Source organism: Neomonachus schauinslandi, chromosome 1 (assembly GCF_002201575.2).
Source record: "Neomonachus schauinslandi chromosome 1, ASM220157v2, whole genome shotgun sequence".
Taxonomy (NCBI): Eukaryota; Metazoa; Chordata; class Mammalia; order Carnivora; family Phocidae; genus Neomonachus; species Neomonachus schauinslandi.
In genome coordinates, this window is record NC_058403.1 from 126159319 (window position 1) to 126175892 (window position 16574).

The window sequence follows — 16574 nt, forward strand, 5'->3', positions numbered from 1 at the left end:
GACCCAAATCAACAAAATCATGAATGAAAGAGGAGAGATCACAACCAACACCAAAGAAATACAATTATAAGAACATATTATGAGCCACTGTATGCCAGCAAATTAGATAATCTGGAAGAAATGGATGCATTCCTAGAGATGTATCAACTACCAAAACTGAACCAGGAAGAAATAGAAAACCTGAACAGACCTATAACCACTAAGGAAATTGAAGCAGTCATCAAAAATCTCCCAATAAACAAGAGCCCAGGGCCAGATGGCTTCCCAGGGGAATTCTACCAAACATTTAAGCAAGAATTAATACTTATTCCTCTGAAACTGTTCCAAAAAATAGAAATGGAAGGAAAACTTCCAAACTTGTTTTATGAGGTCAACATTACCTTGATCCCAAAACCAGAGAAAGACTCCATCAAAAAGGAGAATTACAGACCAATATTCTTGATGAACATGGATGCAAAAATTCTCACCAAAATACTAGCCAGTAAGACCCAACAGTACATTGAAAGGATTATTCACCACAACCAAGTGGGATTTATTCCTGGGCTAAAAGGTTGATTCAACATCCGCAAATCAATCAATGTGATGCAATACATTAATAAAAGAAAGAACAAGAACCATATGATCCTCAATAGATGCAGAAAAAGCATTTGACAAAGTACAGCATCCTTTCTTGATCAAAACTCTTCAGAGTATAGGGATAGAGGGTACATACCTCAATATCATAAAAGCCATCTATGAAAAACCCACAGCGAATATCATTCTCAATGGGGAAGAACTGAGAGCTTTCCCCCTAAGGTCAGAAACATGGCAAGGATGTTCACTATCACCACTGCTATTCAACCTAGTTCTAGAAGTCCTAGCCACAGCAATCAGACAACAACAACAAAAAAAATAAAAGGCATCTGAATCAGCAAAGAATAAGTCAAACTCTCACTGTTTGCAGATGATATGATACTTTATGTGGAAAACCCAAAAGACTCCACCCCAAAACTGCTAGAACTCATACAGGAATTCAGTAAAGTGGCAGGATATAAAATCAATGCACAGAAATCAGTGGCATTCGTATACACCAACAACAAGACAGAAGAAAGAAAATTAAGGAGTTGGTCCCATTTACAGCTGCACCCAAAACCATAAGATACCTAGGAATAAATCTAACCAAAGAGGCAATCTGTATTCCGGAAACTATAAAATACTCATGAAAGAAATTGAGGAAGACACAAAGAAATGGAAAAACGTTCCATGCTCATGGATTGGAAGAACAAATATTGTGAAGATGTCAATGCTACCTAGAGCAGTCTACACATTCAATGCAATCCCCATCAAAATACCATCCACTTTTTTCAAAGAAATGGAACAAATCATTCTAAAATTTGTATGGAACCAGAAAAGACCCCGAATAGCCAGAGGAATGTTGAAAAAGAAAAGCAAAGCTGGCGGCATTACAATTCTGGACTTCCAGCTCTATTACAAAGCTGCCATCATCAAGACAGTATGGTACTGGCACAAAAACAGACACATAGATCAATGGAACAGAATAGAGAGCCCAGAAATGGACCCTCAACTCTATGGTCAACTAATCTTCAACAAAGCAGGAAAGAATGTCCAATGGAAAAAAGTCTCTTCAACAAATGGTGTTGGGAAAATTGAACAGCCAATGCAGAAGAATGAAACTGGACCATTTCCTTACACCACACACAAAAATAGACTCAAAATGGTTGGAAGACCTCAATGTGAGACAGGAGTCCATCAAAATCCTAACGGAGAACACAGGCAGCAACCTCTTCGACCTCAGCCACAGCAAATTCTTCCTAGAATCATCTCCAAAGTCAAGGGAAGCAAGGACAAAAATGAACTATTGGGACTTCATCAAGATAAAAATCTTTTGCACAGCAAAAGATAGAGTCAACAAAAACGAAAGACAACTAAAAGAATGGGAGAAGGTATTTGCAGATGACATATCAGATAAAGGGCTAGTATCCAAACTCTATAAAGAACTTAATAAACTCAACACCCAAAGAACAAATGATCCAATCAAGAAATGGGCAGAAGGCATGAACAGACATTTTTCCAAAGAACACATCCAAATGGCCAACAGACACATGAAAATGTGCTCAACATCGCTCGGCATCAGGGAAATCCAAATCAAAACCTCAATGAGATACCACCTCACACCAGTCAGAATGACTAAAATTAACATGTTGGAAATGACAGATGTTGGCGGGATGTGGGGAAAGGGGAACCCTCCTACACTGTTGGTGGGAATGCAAGCTGGTGCAGCCACTCTGGAAAACAGTATGGAGGTTCTTCAAAAAGTTGCAAATAGAGCTACCATATGACCCAGCAATTGCACTACTGGGTATTTACCCCAAAGATACAAATGTAGGGATCCAAAGGGGTACATGCACCCCGATGTTTATAGCAGCAATGTCCACAATGGCCAAACTGTGGAAAGAGCCAAGATGTCCATTGACAGATGAATAGATAAAGAAGAGGTGGTATATATATAGAATGGACTATTATGCAGCCATCAAAAGGAATGACATCTTGCCATTTGCAACGATGTGGATGGAACTGGAGGGTATTATGCTGAGAGAAATAAGTCAATCAGAGAAAGACATGTATCATATGACCTCACTGATATGAGGAATTCTTAATCTCAGGAAACAAACTGAGGGTTGCTGGAGTGGTGGCAGGTGGGAGGGATGGGGTGGCTGGGTGATAGGCATTGTGGAGGATATGTGCTATGGTGAGCACTGTTAATTGTGTAAGACTGTTGAATCACAGACCTGTGCCTCTGAAACAAATAATACATTATATGTTAATAAAAAGAAGGATCTAGTAGGAAGGGAAAATTGAAGGGGGGTAATCAGAGGGGGAGACGAACCTTGAGAGACTATTGACTCTGAGAATCAAACTGAGGGTTCTAGAGGGGAGGGGGGTAGGGAGATGGGTTAGACTGGTAATGGGTATTAAAGAGGGCACGTACCAAATGGAGCAACGGGTGTTATATGCAAATAATGAATCATGGAACACTACATCAAAAACTAATGATGTAATGTATGGTGATTAACATAACATAATAAAATTTTTAAAAAGTGAAAAAAATATGTGATCTTTTAGAAGTGACTCAGGAGGAAAAGTGTCAAGTAAAAGTTAATCATTTCATCCTGGTCAAAAAAATAAAATAAAATAAAAATAGAATTTGAGTTGTTAAATTGAAAAAAAAAATTAAAATGAGACATCACTGCACACCTGTTGGAATTACTATCATCAAGAAGACAAGTGATAAGATGACATGATACTTTATGTGGAAAACCCAAAAGACTCCACCCCCAAATTACTAGAAATCATACAGCAATTCAGTAATGTGGCAGGATACAAAATCAATGCACAGAAATCAGTTGCTTTCTTATACACTAAAAATTCAACTGTAGAAAGAGAAATTAGAGAAACGATTCCATTTACAATAGCACCCAAAACCATAAGATACCTCAGAATAAACCTAACCAAAGACGTAAAGGATCTGTACTCTAGGAACTACAGAACACTCATGAAAAAAATTGAAGAAGACACAAAAAGATGGAAAATTATTCCATGCTCATGGATCGGAAGAATAAACGTTGTTAAAATGTCTATGCTACCCAGAGCAATCTATACCTTCAATGCCATCCCATTCAAAATTTCAATGACATTTTTCAAAGTGCTGGAACAAACAATCCTAAAATTTGTATGGAATCAGAAAAGACCCCGAATTGCCAAGGAAATGTTGAAAAAGAAAAAGCTGGGTCATCACGTTGCCCAATTTCAAGCTATATTACAAAGCTGTGATTACCAAGACAGCATGGTACTGGCACAAAACAGACATACAGACCAATGGAACAGAATAGAGAACCCAGATATGGACCCTCAACTCTATGGTCAAATAATCTTTGACAAAGCCAGAAAAAATATGCAATGGAAAAAAGTCTCTTCAATAAATGGTGCTGGAAAAATTGGACAGCCACATGCAGAAGAATGAAACTCGACCATTCTCTAACACCATACACAAAGATAAACTCAAAATGGATGAAAGACCTCAATGTGAGACAGGAATCAATCAAAATCCTAGAGGAGAACATAGGCAGTAACCTCTTCTACATCGGCCACAGCAACTTCTTTCAAGCTATATCTCCAAAAGCTAGTGAAACAAAAGCAAAAATGAACTTTTGGGACTTCATCAAGATCAAAAGCTTCTGCACAGCAGAGGAAACAGTCAACAAAACAAAGAGGCAACCCACAGAATGGGAGAAGATATTTGCAAATGACAGTACAGATAAAGGGCTGGTATCCAAGATCTATAAAGAACTTCTCAAACTCAACACCCAAAAAACAATCAAGTCAAAAAATGGGCAGAAGACATGAACAGACACTTCTCCAAAGAAGACATACAAATGGCTAACAGACACATGAAAAATGTTCATCATCATAGTCATTAGGGAAATTCAAATCAAAACCACATCGAGATACCACCTTACACTAGTTAAAATGGCAAAAATGGACAGGGAAAGAAACAACAAAGGTTGGAGAGGTTATGGAGAAAGGGGAGACCTCTTACACTGTTGGTGGGAATGAAAGTTGGTACAGCCACTTTGGAAAACAGTGTGGAGGTGCCTCAAAAATTTAAAAATAGAGCTACCCTATGACCCAGCAATTGCACTCCTGGGTATTTACCCCAAAGACACAGGTGTAGTGAAAACAAGGGCCATATGCACCCCAATGTTCATAACAGCAGTGTCTACAATAGCCAAACTGTGGAAAGAGCCGAGATGCCCTTCAACAGATGAATGGATAAAGAAGATGTGGTCCATATATACAATGGAATATTACTCAGCCATCAGAAAGGATGAATACCCAACTTTTACATCAACATGGATGGGACTGGAGGAGATTATGCTAAGTGAAATAAGTCAAGCAGAGAAAGTCAATTATCATATGGTTTCACTTATTTGTGGAACATAAGGAATAGTATGGAGGACATTAGGAGAAGGAAGGGAAAAATGAAGGGGGGGAAATCGGAGGGAGAGATGAACCATGAGAGACTATGGACTCTGAGAAACAAACGAGGGTTTTGGGGGGGGGGATGGGTTAGCCCAGTGATGGGTATTAAGGAGGGCACGTACTGCATGGAGCACTGGGTGTTATATGAAAACAATGAATTGTGGATCACTACATCAAAAAACTAATGATGTAGGATATGGTGACTAACATAACATAATTAAAAAAAAAAAAGACAGGTGATAACAAATGCCAGCAACGATGTAGAGAAAAGGGAACCCTCATGTACTGTTGGTAGGAATGTAATTTGGGACAGCCACTGTGGAAAACAGTATGAGGTTCCTCAAAAAATTAAAACTAGAACTACAGTATGACCCAGCAGTTTCACTTCTGGGGGTTTATCTGAAGAAAACAAAATAATTTGAAAAGATATATGCACCCCCGTGTTCATTATAGCATTATTTCCAATAGTCAAGATAGGAAACAACCTGTGTCAATTCATACATGAATGGATAAAGAAGAGTGGTGTGTATATATGTGTGCACATTATATACATACAATGGACTATTATTCAGCCATAAAAAGGAACGAAACCTTGCCATTTGCAACAACATGGATGGACCTGTAGGACATTATGCTAAGTGAAATAAGTCAGAGAAAGACAAATACTGTATGATCTCACTTATATCTGGAACCAAAAAAAAAAACAAAAACAAAAGCCAAACATGTCCTTGATCCAGAGAAGAGATTGGTGATTGCCAGAGGCAGAGGGTAGGGAGTGGGCAAAGTGGGTAAAAGGAGTAGAAAGGTACAAAGTTCCAGTTATAGACCAAACTAAGTCCTGGGGATGTAATGTACAGCATGGTGATTATAGTTAATAATATTTTGCATATTTTAAAGCTGCTAAGAAAGTAGATCTTAAAGGTTCTCTTCACAAGAAAAAAATTCTGTAACTATGTATAGGGACATATGTTAATTAGACTTACTGTGGTGATCATTTTGCAACCCAGTAGATCCCCTTTCCCATGGGGGATACTTTTAAGATCCCCAGTGGATGCCTAAAACCATAGATCACACCGAGCCCTGTATATATTATTTTTCCCTGTACACACATACCTATGATAAAGTTTAATTTATGAATTAGGCATAGTAAGACATTAACAGCAATAACTAATAATAAAATAGAATAATTATAACAATATACCATAATCAAAGTTATGTGATTATCTCTCAAAATACCTTACTGGACTGACTTACCCTTCTTCTTGTGATGACGTCAGATGATAAAATGTCCCAGTGATGAACTGAAGTGAGGTAAATGGAGTAGGCACTGTGATGGAGCCATGGGCTACTGTTGACCTGCTGACCTTACGTCAGAGGAGGATCATCTGCTCCTGGACCATGGTTGATGACCGCTAACTGAAAATGGGGAAAGTGAAACCGGGGATAAGGTGGACTACTACATATGCAAATATCAAATCATGAGTTGCGCACCCGAAACTAATAAATGTTGTATTACATAATAAATAAATTACCAAAGAACCCCATAATGCTGTGATAAAAATGAGATTTAGAGCAGAGAGCAACTAACAAACAAGGACATCGGAGTGGGCCCAGAAAGATGGATGGACTTAGATTCAGCTGTAGCATTTAGCATTAGGTAAGTGGGAAACAAGGCAGTGCGAGGTCTCCCACTCACAGTGTGATGTTAGTAAGTACATTAACGACGGCAGCCCACATTATGGAGTACTTGCTGTGTGCCATCATCTGCTTATAGTAGCACCCGAGGCAGGTCGGGTTGGTGCCCCTCCTTCTGCAGATAAGGATGATGAAGAGGTCAGACCACCTGCTCCCCATCACACAGCTAGGAAGTGATGGACTCGGCTGAGAGTCAGAGTCTGCAGTCTTATGTCTCTCTACACTATACTTGCCTGCTAATAAAGTATCAATAGCCTGATACGAATTCTGGCATTTATAGTGGGTTTTAAAGTTTGTTTTTCATTAAATTACTGGGTTTTTTTGTTGAAACAGAGGACACTTTGCCGAGTTGCTGAGTTACTGGCAGTTTGTTGGCAAAGACAAAAGCGCAATGGCAGCAGAATACTTTGATTCCTTGAAGCAGTATGAGAAAACCTGTGAAGGCGAGGAGAACATGATTTGCTTGGCTGATCTTTATGAAACCCTGGGGCGATTTCTCAAGGATCTAGGCCTCCTCAGTCAGGTAACTTCAGCAGGGGGTCAGAGGTAGGTAGGTTTTTCCTGTTTGCTCTTCTGTCCTTGCTAGGAGTTTAGTGCAGTTTTCATTTGTTGTACTAATGAGATTGCAGATCTTACAGCATTTCACTCACTTGGAACTGGCCTTTAACCTTTTTTTTTTTTTCTCTAGGCTGTGGTGCCTTTGCAGAGGTCCCTAGAAATTCGAGAAACAGCTTTAGATCCAGATCACCCAAGAGTGGCTCAGTCCCTCCACCAACTAGCAAGTGTGTACGTGCAGTGGAAGAAGTTTGGCAATGCAGAACAGCTGTATAAACAGGCCTTAGAAATCTCTGAAAATGCTTATGGTGCAGAACATCCCCATATTGCTCGTGAACTTGAGGCACTGGCAACTTTGTACCAGAAACAAAATAAGTAAGACTTAGATCAGTAATACTCTGGTTTTATGATGGGGAGTCACAGTTCTTAATGTACTTATGTGGTAAGCTTTGTTTTGTGGCTGTGTACTTTTCTTATCCAATATTCTTTTGAATCTACCATGTTCAAAGACTATTCTTGGTCTTGGGTCTTTGTGGAGTAAACAGAAAATTAGAACTACAAGATTCACCTCCATTTGAAGATGCGTGGATAGAACATGGACTTTGGAGTCATATAGTCGGGTTTGAATCTGGGCTCCTTCACCAACTAGCTTTGTAATATTAAGTGCACTGCTAATACAGGGCAGCAAACGTTGTCCACAGGCCAAGTCCACTAGGCCCCTTGTTTTGTAAATAAGATTGTATTGGAACATAGTCACATTTTTTCATGTACATATTATCTGTGGTTGCTTCCATGATTCAACAGAGTTCCATAGTTGTAACAGAGACTATGTGGCCCACAAAGCCTAAAATATTTACTATGTAGCCCTTTGCAGAAAAAGTTGACCAATCCCTGGCATAACAAAAAGTCTCATATCTATTAGACACCCACTAAATGGCATCTTTTCCTCTATCAGAAATCATGTATCGTAAATGATGCATATTGGAATTTTTTCTTTTAATTTCTAGAGGTGTTGTTTCACACAAATTTTGTGTGAATTTCATGTTTATATTTGACCAGAAATTAGCATGTACAGAAGAAGGTGGTAGAGCAAACTAAAATTTTAGATTTTCATTTAGTTAGGTCATCCTTTAGAGATTCAGAGTGAGTTAAATCAGTTAAAAATCTGTTAAATGTCAGCTACTTGGAGGATTAGGTTTGTTTTGTTAGATTTTGTTTTATGAAGGTTTTTGTTATTTTTAATTCCATGTGACTATCATTTTTAGAAATTATGCTATATTTAAGTGCCTTCATTTCACTGAAGTATGATACTTTGGACATATGCTTCTTTTGTTTGACTTTATTTTTTTTTTTTTTTTAAGATACGAACAAGCTGAACATTTTCGGAAAAAATCCTTTAAAATTCGTCAGAAGGCTACAAGGAGAAAAGGCAACTCGGTAATGAGAGATTCCTTTTGTGTTGTGTTTAGAACCAGAGGAAAAGCGCATCTCTGAATATTATAATATAGCTGCATACACCTCATATATTTAAGAACTTTAGATATTAAAGTGATTTCAATAAAAGTACTAACATTTTCTTATTTACACATAATACATGTTAAGTATTAGTATTACTGAGAAGTACAACTTAGCAGACTTTAAAAAAGTGGAACTGTATATTATGGTTATTTTGCAATATATACATATGTGAAATCATTATATTGTACACCTTAAACTTACACAGTGTTTTATGGCAATTATGTCTCAGTGAACATGGAAAAATTTTTTTTTACTTTTTTAAAGTGGAACTATAAAGTTCATTTGAAGGTTAGACTTTGGAAGATGGACTTAAAAGCTGCTTCAATTCTTTAAAGGAAAAACAAATAAAAAATTTAATTATGTTAGATTCAGATGCAAAGAAATTCTTACCTTTGAGCACAAACACACAAAATTATTTTCCTTTTTTTAAGCTGCTGATAAAATCTAAATACAGCCTGTTTTAACTTCAAATGCTATGTAAATTTTTTAAATTAAATATACTTGACATAGGGTGCCTGGGTGGCTCAGTCGTTAAGCGGCTGCCTTCAGCTCAGGTCATGATCCCAGGGTCCTGGGATCGAGTCCCGCATCGGGCTCCCTGCTCAGCGGAGAGCCTGCTTCTCCCTCTCCCTCTGCCTGCCTCTCTGCCTACTTGTGCTCTCTCTCTCTATCTCTGTCAAATAAATAAATAAAATCTTAAAAAAAAAATTTAAAAATATACTTGACATAGAACATTCTGTAAATTTAAGGTGTACAGCATGCTAATATGATACATTATGTATTGTAATCTAATTGCCATTGGAGTGATAGCACCTCTGTCATATCACATAATTATTGTTTCCTTTTTATGGTGGGAATAGTTAAGATCTAATCTCTTAGCAAGTTTGATGATTTTAATACAGCATTATTGTCTACATTCACTATACTGTGCATTTGATCTCCAGGATTTATTTGTCTACTACTTGCAAGTGCTAGGTGCAATTTAAGTACCTGATGTTTTTAAGTGTTTAATCCGTGGGATTGGTAAGTATCTGCAGGTTAATTCTGTGTCCTGATCTTTTTGAAGCACTTGGGACTCAGTTCACTTTGCTAAAATAGCTCATCCTCACTTTCTCAAAACAGCTTTTAATGGATTTTAGAATGTGATGCCATGTGGAAGTATGTGCATTTGCAATAACCACTGGATTAATTCAGTGTGATACTTAAAATAACTATAATCTACTTTAAAGGGAACAAAAGGAGAAAGGATTTCTTAGAACTCCAGTGTAGTATTTCAGAATCAAGGACTGCACTTATTACTTATTCTCCATTTGTGTTTGCTTCAGTATGGATTCGCCCTCTTACGTAGACGAGCCCTGCAGTTAGAAGAGCTCACACTAGGAAAGGACACACCTGACAATGCTCGGACCCTCAATGAGCTGGGCGTTCTCTACTATCTTCAGAATAACCTGGAGTGAGTACCATGATGCTAATAATGAAAACAAGTGTCCATTTTGTCTCTTAGATGCAAAGCTGCTTTCCATTTCTATCAAGTCAAGCTAGAATAAATTGATAGAAACCATGGCAGATTTCACGTATGGTAGGTTATGAACATATAGCCACGCTGAACAAAGGCCATGGCATTTTTTTACTGTTTCCTGTCACATTGTTTCTTTTATTGGCTAAAAAGTTATTCTGTAGCATCCCTAGTATGTTTTATATGATTATAAAAAGTGTTTTGATAGATACTGTACATGAGACTTCACAGAAGAAACTTGGCACCAAGGGCGAATAAAGGATAGGATGTAGATGGCTCCTGGTTTTGGTCTTCAGTTTATTTGGACTTAAAAGATTCAAAAAGACATTAATACTTTGGATGTCAAAAAAATTAGATACTTTGGATATCAGCTACTGCCCTGGTGAACTTAGCTGTTCTCTATAGCCAAATGGTAGGTTCCCACATATTAACTCTTTATGAATAGTTTTAAGGTATGAAATATAAACATGAAATAGATGTGGCACAGTAAAAGTAACTAAAGAAAATTTAAGCCGGATACTTAACTGGCTTCGGAAGGGGTTTCAATTAAAAATTAAATCGTAGTAACTTCAGAGGGAAAAACAATGAATACCAAAATCTTTTGAATTAGGTCTACTAATTTTAAAGGTATCAGAAGTTTGTTTGGAAAATATTTATGAGTTTGTCTTTTAGGAAAAGTCAAGTGGAGAACTGAGGCAATCATCTAGATACTTTAGGCCCTCACACTATCAGGAAAGCATTTTTAATTTTTGGAAAAGGGCAGGAAGGGATGAGGGGTAGGAAAGAGGGAGAGAGAGGACTCTGAGCCAAATCCTTCATATTAACTATCTTGGATTTAAGAATAAAAATGCTTCAGTTCTCCACCTAACTAGGGCTAAGGATTCTTACTTCTAGAGAATAAATTATTTAAACCATTTTGGGGTTTTGTTCATAGAACAGCTGACCAGTTTCTGAAGCGGTCCTTAGAAATGAGAGAGCGAGTCCTAGGACCAGATCACCCCGACTGTGCCCAGTCTTTAAATAATCTGGCAGCTCTATGCAATGAAAAGAAACAGTATGATAAAGCAGAAGAACTTTATGAAAGGGCTTTAGACATTCGGAGACGAGCATTAGCTCCTGATCACCCTTCTTTGGCCTATACAGTGAAACATCTTGCAATCTTGTATAAGAAAATGGTAAGTAATCCTTGACATGCTTACATGTGTTTTATAACATACCAATTAAGTCATAATTACTGTCAGTAAAATAATTTTCTTCTGATGGATTATTTTCTATAAGCTTTTCAATCATAATGATTAAATTTTTTAACAAATAGCTGAGTAGAACATTAAAAAATAGTATATCAGATTTAATTAAGGTACTGGTTTAGTTTTATTAAAATACATTCCAAATACAAATGCGTTCATCAACATTCTAAGTGGAACTTATATTTCAGAAGTTCTGAAATTCAGCCACTATTAAGTTTTCTGAGTTAAGCAGCCATAATCACAACATATCACCTAGTTGTCAGACGTGAAAGAGGAATCTTTGTAGGTGATTAAATGAGCATTTCAATTTCACAGTTTCTTTTCTTTGCCTGTAATGAAATGTAACCATTCTTTTCCCTAGGGTTCTAGCCTAAGTGATGTTTGGAATTTTTGTAGCTGTTCTAAAAAAAAAAGTCTGATTTCATTTCATTTAGTGCAGTTACAGAGCTACGTAGACTATCTTTAGACTTTGTGGGACCCTTGCTGGTCAACCTGGGCCTGAAGTTAATATTTTAGTAAGAATGATGCACTATTGCTATTTCTGCCCAACTTTCAGGTGCAAAAGAAATAATTAGAGGGGCGCCTTCGTGGCTCAGTCAATTAAGCATCTGCCTTCAGTTCAGGTCATGATCCCAGAGTCCTGAGATCAAGCCCTGCACTGGGCTCTCTGCTGAGCAGGGAGCCTGGGAGTCTGCTTCTCCCTCTCCTTCTGCTGCTCCCCCTGCTTGTGTGCTTTCTCTCTCTCTCTAATAAATAAAATCTTTAAAAAAAATTAGAAGAATCTCGAAGGGATTTGGTGGGAAATGAGATTTTATTTTTGATGCCATATCTAAATTACATAGAGTAGCAAACATTTTACTGCATATTTTTACTTCACTGGTAACTGAGTGATACTGGGTGAGCTTTATAAAAGGGCTTTCTGAATTATCAAAGAAAATGTTTTTATATTCAATGTATATTCAACTACATTCAGTGCTACATTGAATATAAAATTTCAGTTTGTAGGTGATTAAAAACTGAATATAGATTTCGGTTATCTATAAACTGAACCATTAAAGTGGGAGAAGATGTTTCTGAAATTTTTGTCTCAAAATTACTCTTTAATAGAAAATTTTATTTATGGAAAAAGCTTTGATCAGATGGTATTTATTATTTTAATATTTTTGTTAGATTTCACTTTTGTTTTTTAGGGGAAACTTGACAAAGCTGTACCTTTGTATGAGCTGGCTGTTGAAATTCGGCAGAAATCCTTTGGCCCAAAGCACCCCAGTGTAGCTACTGCCCTGGTGAACTTAGCTGTTCTCTATAGCCAAATGGTAAGTTCCCACATATTAACTCTTTATGAATAGTTTTAAGTTATGAAACATAAACATGAAATGGATGTGGCACAGTAAAAGTAAAGAAAATTTAAGATTACTAATGCTTCCTTTAGTACTTGAGAAATTATTGAAGTTACATTTGTAACACAGTCCTTTCTTCTTAGTGTAAAACACGTACTGACTATTTAGTTCATTGCATAAGTTTTGTTTTTAAATTCTGGAGACTCTGTACATCTCTTTGTCTAATACTATCTTTAAGCTGTGGCATTTGCCTGTGATAGATGAAAAGCAGGTATCATACCCACTGAGCAATAAGGAAACAGGTTTTTCTTATATTATTGGATTAAATTCAGTGGTCACCAAGCTGGGTCTAAAACTTAGGTTTCTGACTTTCTATTATATGCTTCTACCATGATGATTAGTAATAAATTTTTAATCTGTAGGAGGATATTAACATTTTTAAAGGGGCTTACCCCAGTAGATCAGCTTAGTCTAGAATGTTAATAGTAATTTCAGCAACTCAGTGTGTTCAAGTGAATATTACTGGTTTTTTTTAATTAGAAAAAACACATTGAAGCCTTGCCATTATATGAAAGAGCATTAAAGATTTATGAGGACAGCCTGGGTCGGATGCATCCTCGAGTTGGAGAAACATTAAAAAATTTAGCCGTGCTTAGGTAAGAATTTTTTGTTTCCTGGTAACAGCCAAACTCCATTTTATTTTATTTATTTCTTTATTTTTTTTTTAAAGATTTTATTTATTTGACAGAGAGAGACACAGCAAAAGAGGGAACACAAGTAGGGGGAGCGGGAGAGGAAGAAGCAGGCTTCCCGCGGAGCAGGGAGCCCGATGTGGGGCTCGATCCCAGGAGTCCGGGATCGTGACCTGAGCCGAAGGCAGACGCTTAATGACTGAGCCACCCAGGCGCCCCCAAACTCCATTTTAGAACAACTTTAATTTGACTTATCATAGAACAACACAGAATATTTAGTGCTAATTGTTTTTTCTTGGAAGAGGGGAAGGGGTTGTTTTGGGTTGATTTACTTCAAGGTACTAAAGTAGTATCTAGAAGTGAAATAAATGTTGAATAATCTATTTTGTAGAGGAATGTACCATGTAAATAGTGAAAGGTGATTTACATTTGCAGCTAACTGGTTCTGGGGGTAATATGGGCAATTTGCTGCCCTCAAAAGCTATTTACCATTAAGTGCATGTTGATTTGGGGTGCTTAGGTAGCTCAGTCAGTTAAGCATCTGACTCTTGGTTTTGGCTCAGGTCATGATCTCAGGGCTGTGAGACTGAGCCCTGGTCAAGCCCTGCATTGGGCTCCGCACTGGGCCTGGAGCCTGCTCAAGATTCTCTCTCCCTCCCCCTCTGCCCCTCCCCCCATCCCATGTGCACACTTTTTCTCTCTGAAAAAAAAAAACGCATGTTGATTTTGCTTTATCTGTGTTTGTGTATCTCAGGATTCAGAGACTTCCCTTAGCAATTCCACTGCATCTATTACAACATGGTCTTAATGGTGTCTATATGAGGCACTGAGAAATACTTCAGCAGTTCAGATAGAAGAGTTTGGGTATTCTATTTTACTGGTCTGCCTGAGTGAATGCACACGCTGCAAATAGGAAAAAATGGGGAATTATTCACAACTTGTTATTCTGTATCCTATAAGGTCATTTCAAATTAAGAGGGTATATTCTCATTTTAACAATTTTTTCTCTCAAAGCTATGAAGAAGGGGATTTTGAAAAAGCTGCTGAACTATACAAAAGGGCGATGGAAATAAAAGAAGCAGAAACGTCACTTTTGGGTGGAAAAGCTCCTTCCCGACACTCCTCAAGTGGAGACACATTTAGCTTAAAAACAACCCATTCTCCTAATGTTTTCCTTCAAGGACAGAGGTAATAGCAATTACAATTCATTGCAAATGCACCTTAGGATAAAATAATTAAGAAATATTTGGAACCTAAGAATTTAAAACAAAAAAATGTTGAGTTTATTTTTATTTTGTGTGATTTAACTGGTATGTGCATAAAATTGCATAGGACTACGTTAAAGTTTGAGTCATGATTGTGTCAGTGTTAGCTGCTTAAAAGAATTAACTTTCTTAATGTATGGGATCCATGGATGTGGACACATTAGAACCCTAAAATGACATGAAGAATTGATCATGAAGAGTGGTTGTTCTCTGTTCAAGAAGACCTGGCATAGCTGTGAAGACAAGGAGTTCAATTCCATAATTCTTTGATCTCTCAAGAGCTACACTGGCCTCACCATTCCTGGTCGTGCTTTTCAGCAGTAGCCTGGCCCAAATCTCTACCTCAAAGAAAAGTTTCAAGAAATAAAGGGATAATGTTCATGGAAGGTTTGAATTATTTTCTGTAAAATGAACTAGTAACAGTTGTCTCTGACTGCTACATTTTTTAAAAAGTCTACCTTTTCCATGAGCAGACTGGGCCAAGCCCTCTGCTTTCTGCTCTCTCTACATTGTTCTGCTGTGTTATATGTATCTGCATAATCTGAAGTTTTTAATGCAATAAGTCGAGCTCTTAGCATTCTTCGACCTTCCCCAAAATAGGGACATGACAGTCTCCTCTTCTTTCTTAAATGGCCTAAATCTCTCTTCATTTATCTCAAACTCAGATTAGTCTATTTTATATTGAAAATGAAATATGTTTTACAGGTTTTATAAAAGTTGTCACATTTTGGTTTTGTGCCATTTATGTATTTATACATAATAAAACCTTCAATTTTAATACCTTTAAGATTCCAACATATTAATTATAAAGGTGAAAGATATAACCATACTTCACTGTTTTAAAAAAAAAGTGCAATTTCAAGGTTTTTTTTCCCACTTCAATTTATACAAGAGAGTTGTAGTTACATAATTAATACTTTGAACATTACAAAAAATACTTGAAAAATACCCATACTGAATAGTTTGCTCAAATTAAGTTTTGGCGGGGTGCCTGGGTGGCTCAGTCGTTAAGTGTCTGCCTTCGGCTCAGGTCATGATCCCAGGGTCCTGGGATTGAGCCCCGCATCAGGCTCCCTGTTCCGCGGGAGGCCTGCTTCTCCCTCTCCCACTCCCCCTGCTTGTGTTCCCTCTCTCGCTATCTCTCTCTCTGTCAAATAAATAAATAAAATCTTCAAAAAAAAAAGTTTTGGCAACTTTATTGGGTTTCGGTTAATGTTCTGTAAGGCTTGGCTACACACAGGGTGGTCCATGAACTGGGATCATCAGTATGAAAAATGAGCTTATGAAAAATTAAGACTCTAGAGCCTCTCCTCAGACCTACTAAATCAGAATCTGCAATTTGACTAGATCTCCAGGTGGTTCATATGCACCTAAGTTTGAGAAGCAATGGTCTAATTTTAAGGCACTATAGTGGTCACTTAGAAGAATTTGGCAGGATCTTATAAAATGAGCATCCTTCTTCCCCTTTTGAGAGAAGTTCAAAAGGAAAGAAGATAAAATATGACCATAGTACATCTTTCTGGGTTTGCCAGCTATGAAAGGTACAAAGTAATTACATTCACAAATTACCATACACTGCTTTCAGAATTAAGCTACTAAAGTTTAAAATTTGATTATCTGGTAATATAGTAATTTAATACACTATAAGTAGTATATTAAGTTTAATGCCTTTAAAAAAACTGCTTTAGGAAATAATCTGAGATTAA

At 37.3% G+C, this 16574-nt stretch overlaps 1 protein-coding gene across 1 annotated transcript in view; it reads left to right on the forward strand.

Moving 5' to 3' along the window:
- Positions 1–14811, forward strand: part of NPHP3 (nephrocystin 3) — a 59576-nt gene extending 44765 nt beyond the window's left edge. Inside the window, exons 20-27 of the mRNA XM_021678780.1 lie at positions 7069–7258; positions 7424–7665; positions 8652–8727; positions 10134–10261; positions 11259–11499; positions 12762–12887; positions 13452–13567; positions 14618–14811. Coding sequence (XP_021534455.1) covers positions 7069–7258; positions 7424–7665; positions 8652–8727; positions 10134–10261; positions 11259–11499; positions 12762–12887; positions 13452–13567; positions 14618–14795 — 1297 coding nt within the window. The 3' untranslated portion in view covers positions 14796–14811. The remainder of the gene's footprint in view (positions 1–7068; positions 7259–7423; positions 7666–8651; positions 8728–10133; positions 10262–11258; positions 11500–12761; positions 12888–13451; positions 13568–14617) is intronic.
- The last annotated feature ends 1763 nt before the right edge of the window (positions 14812–16574 follow it).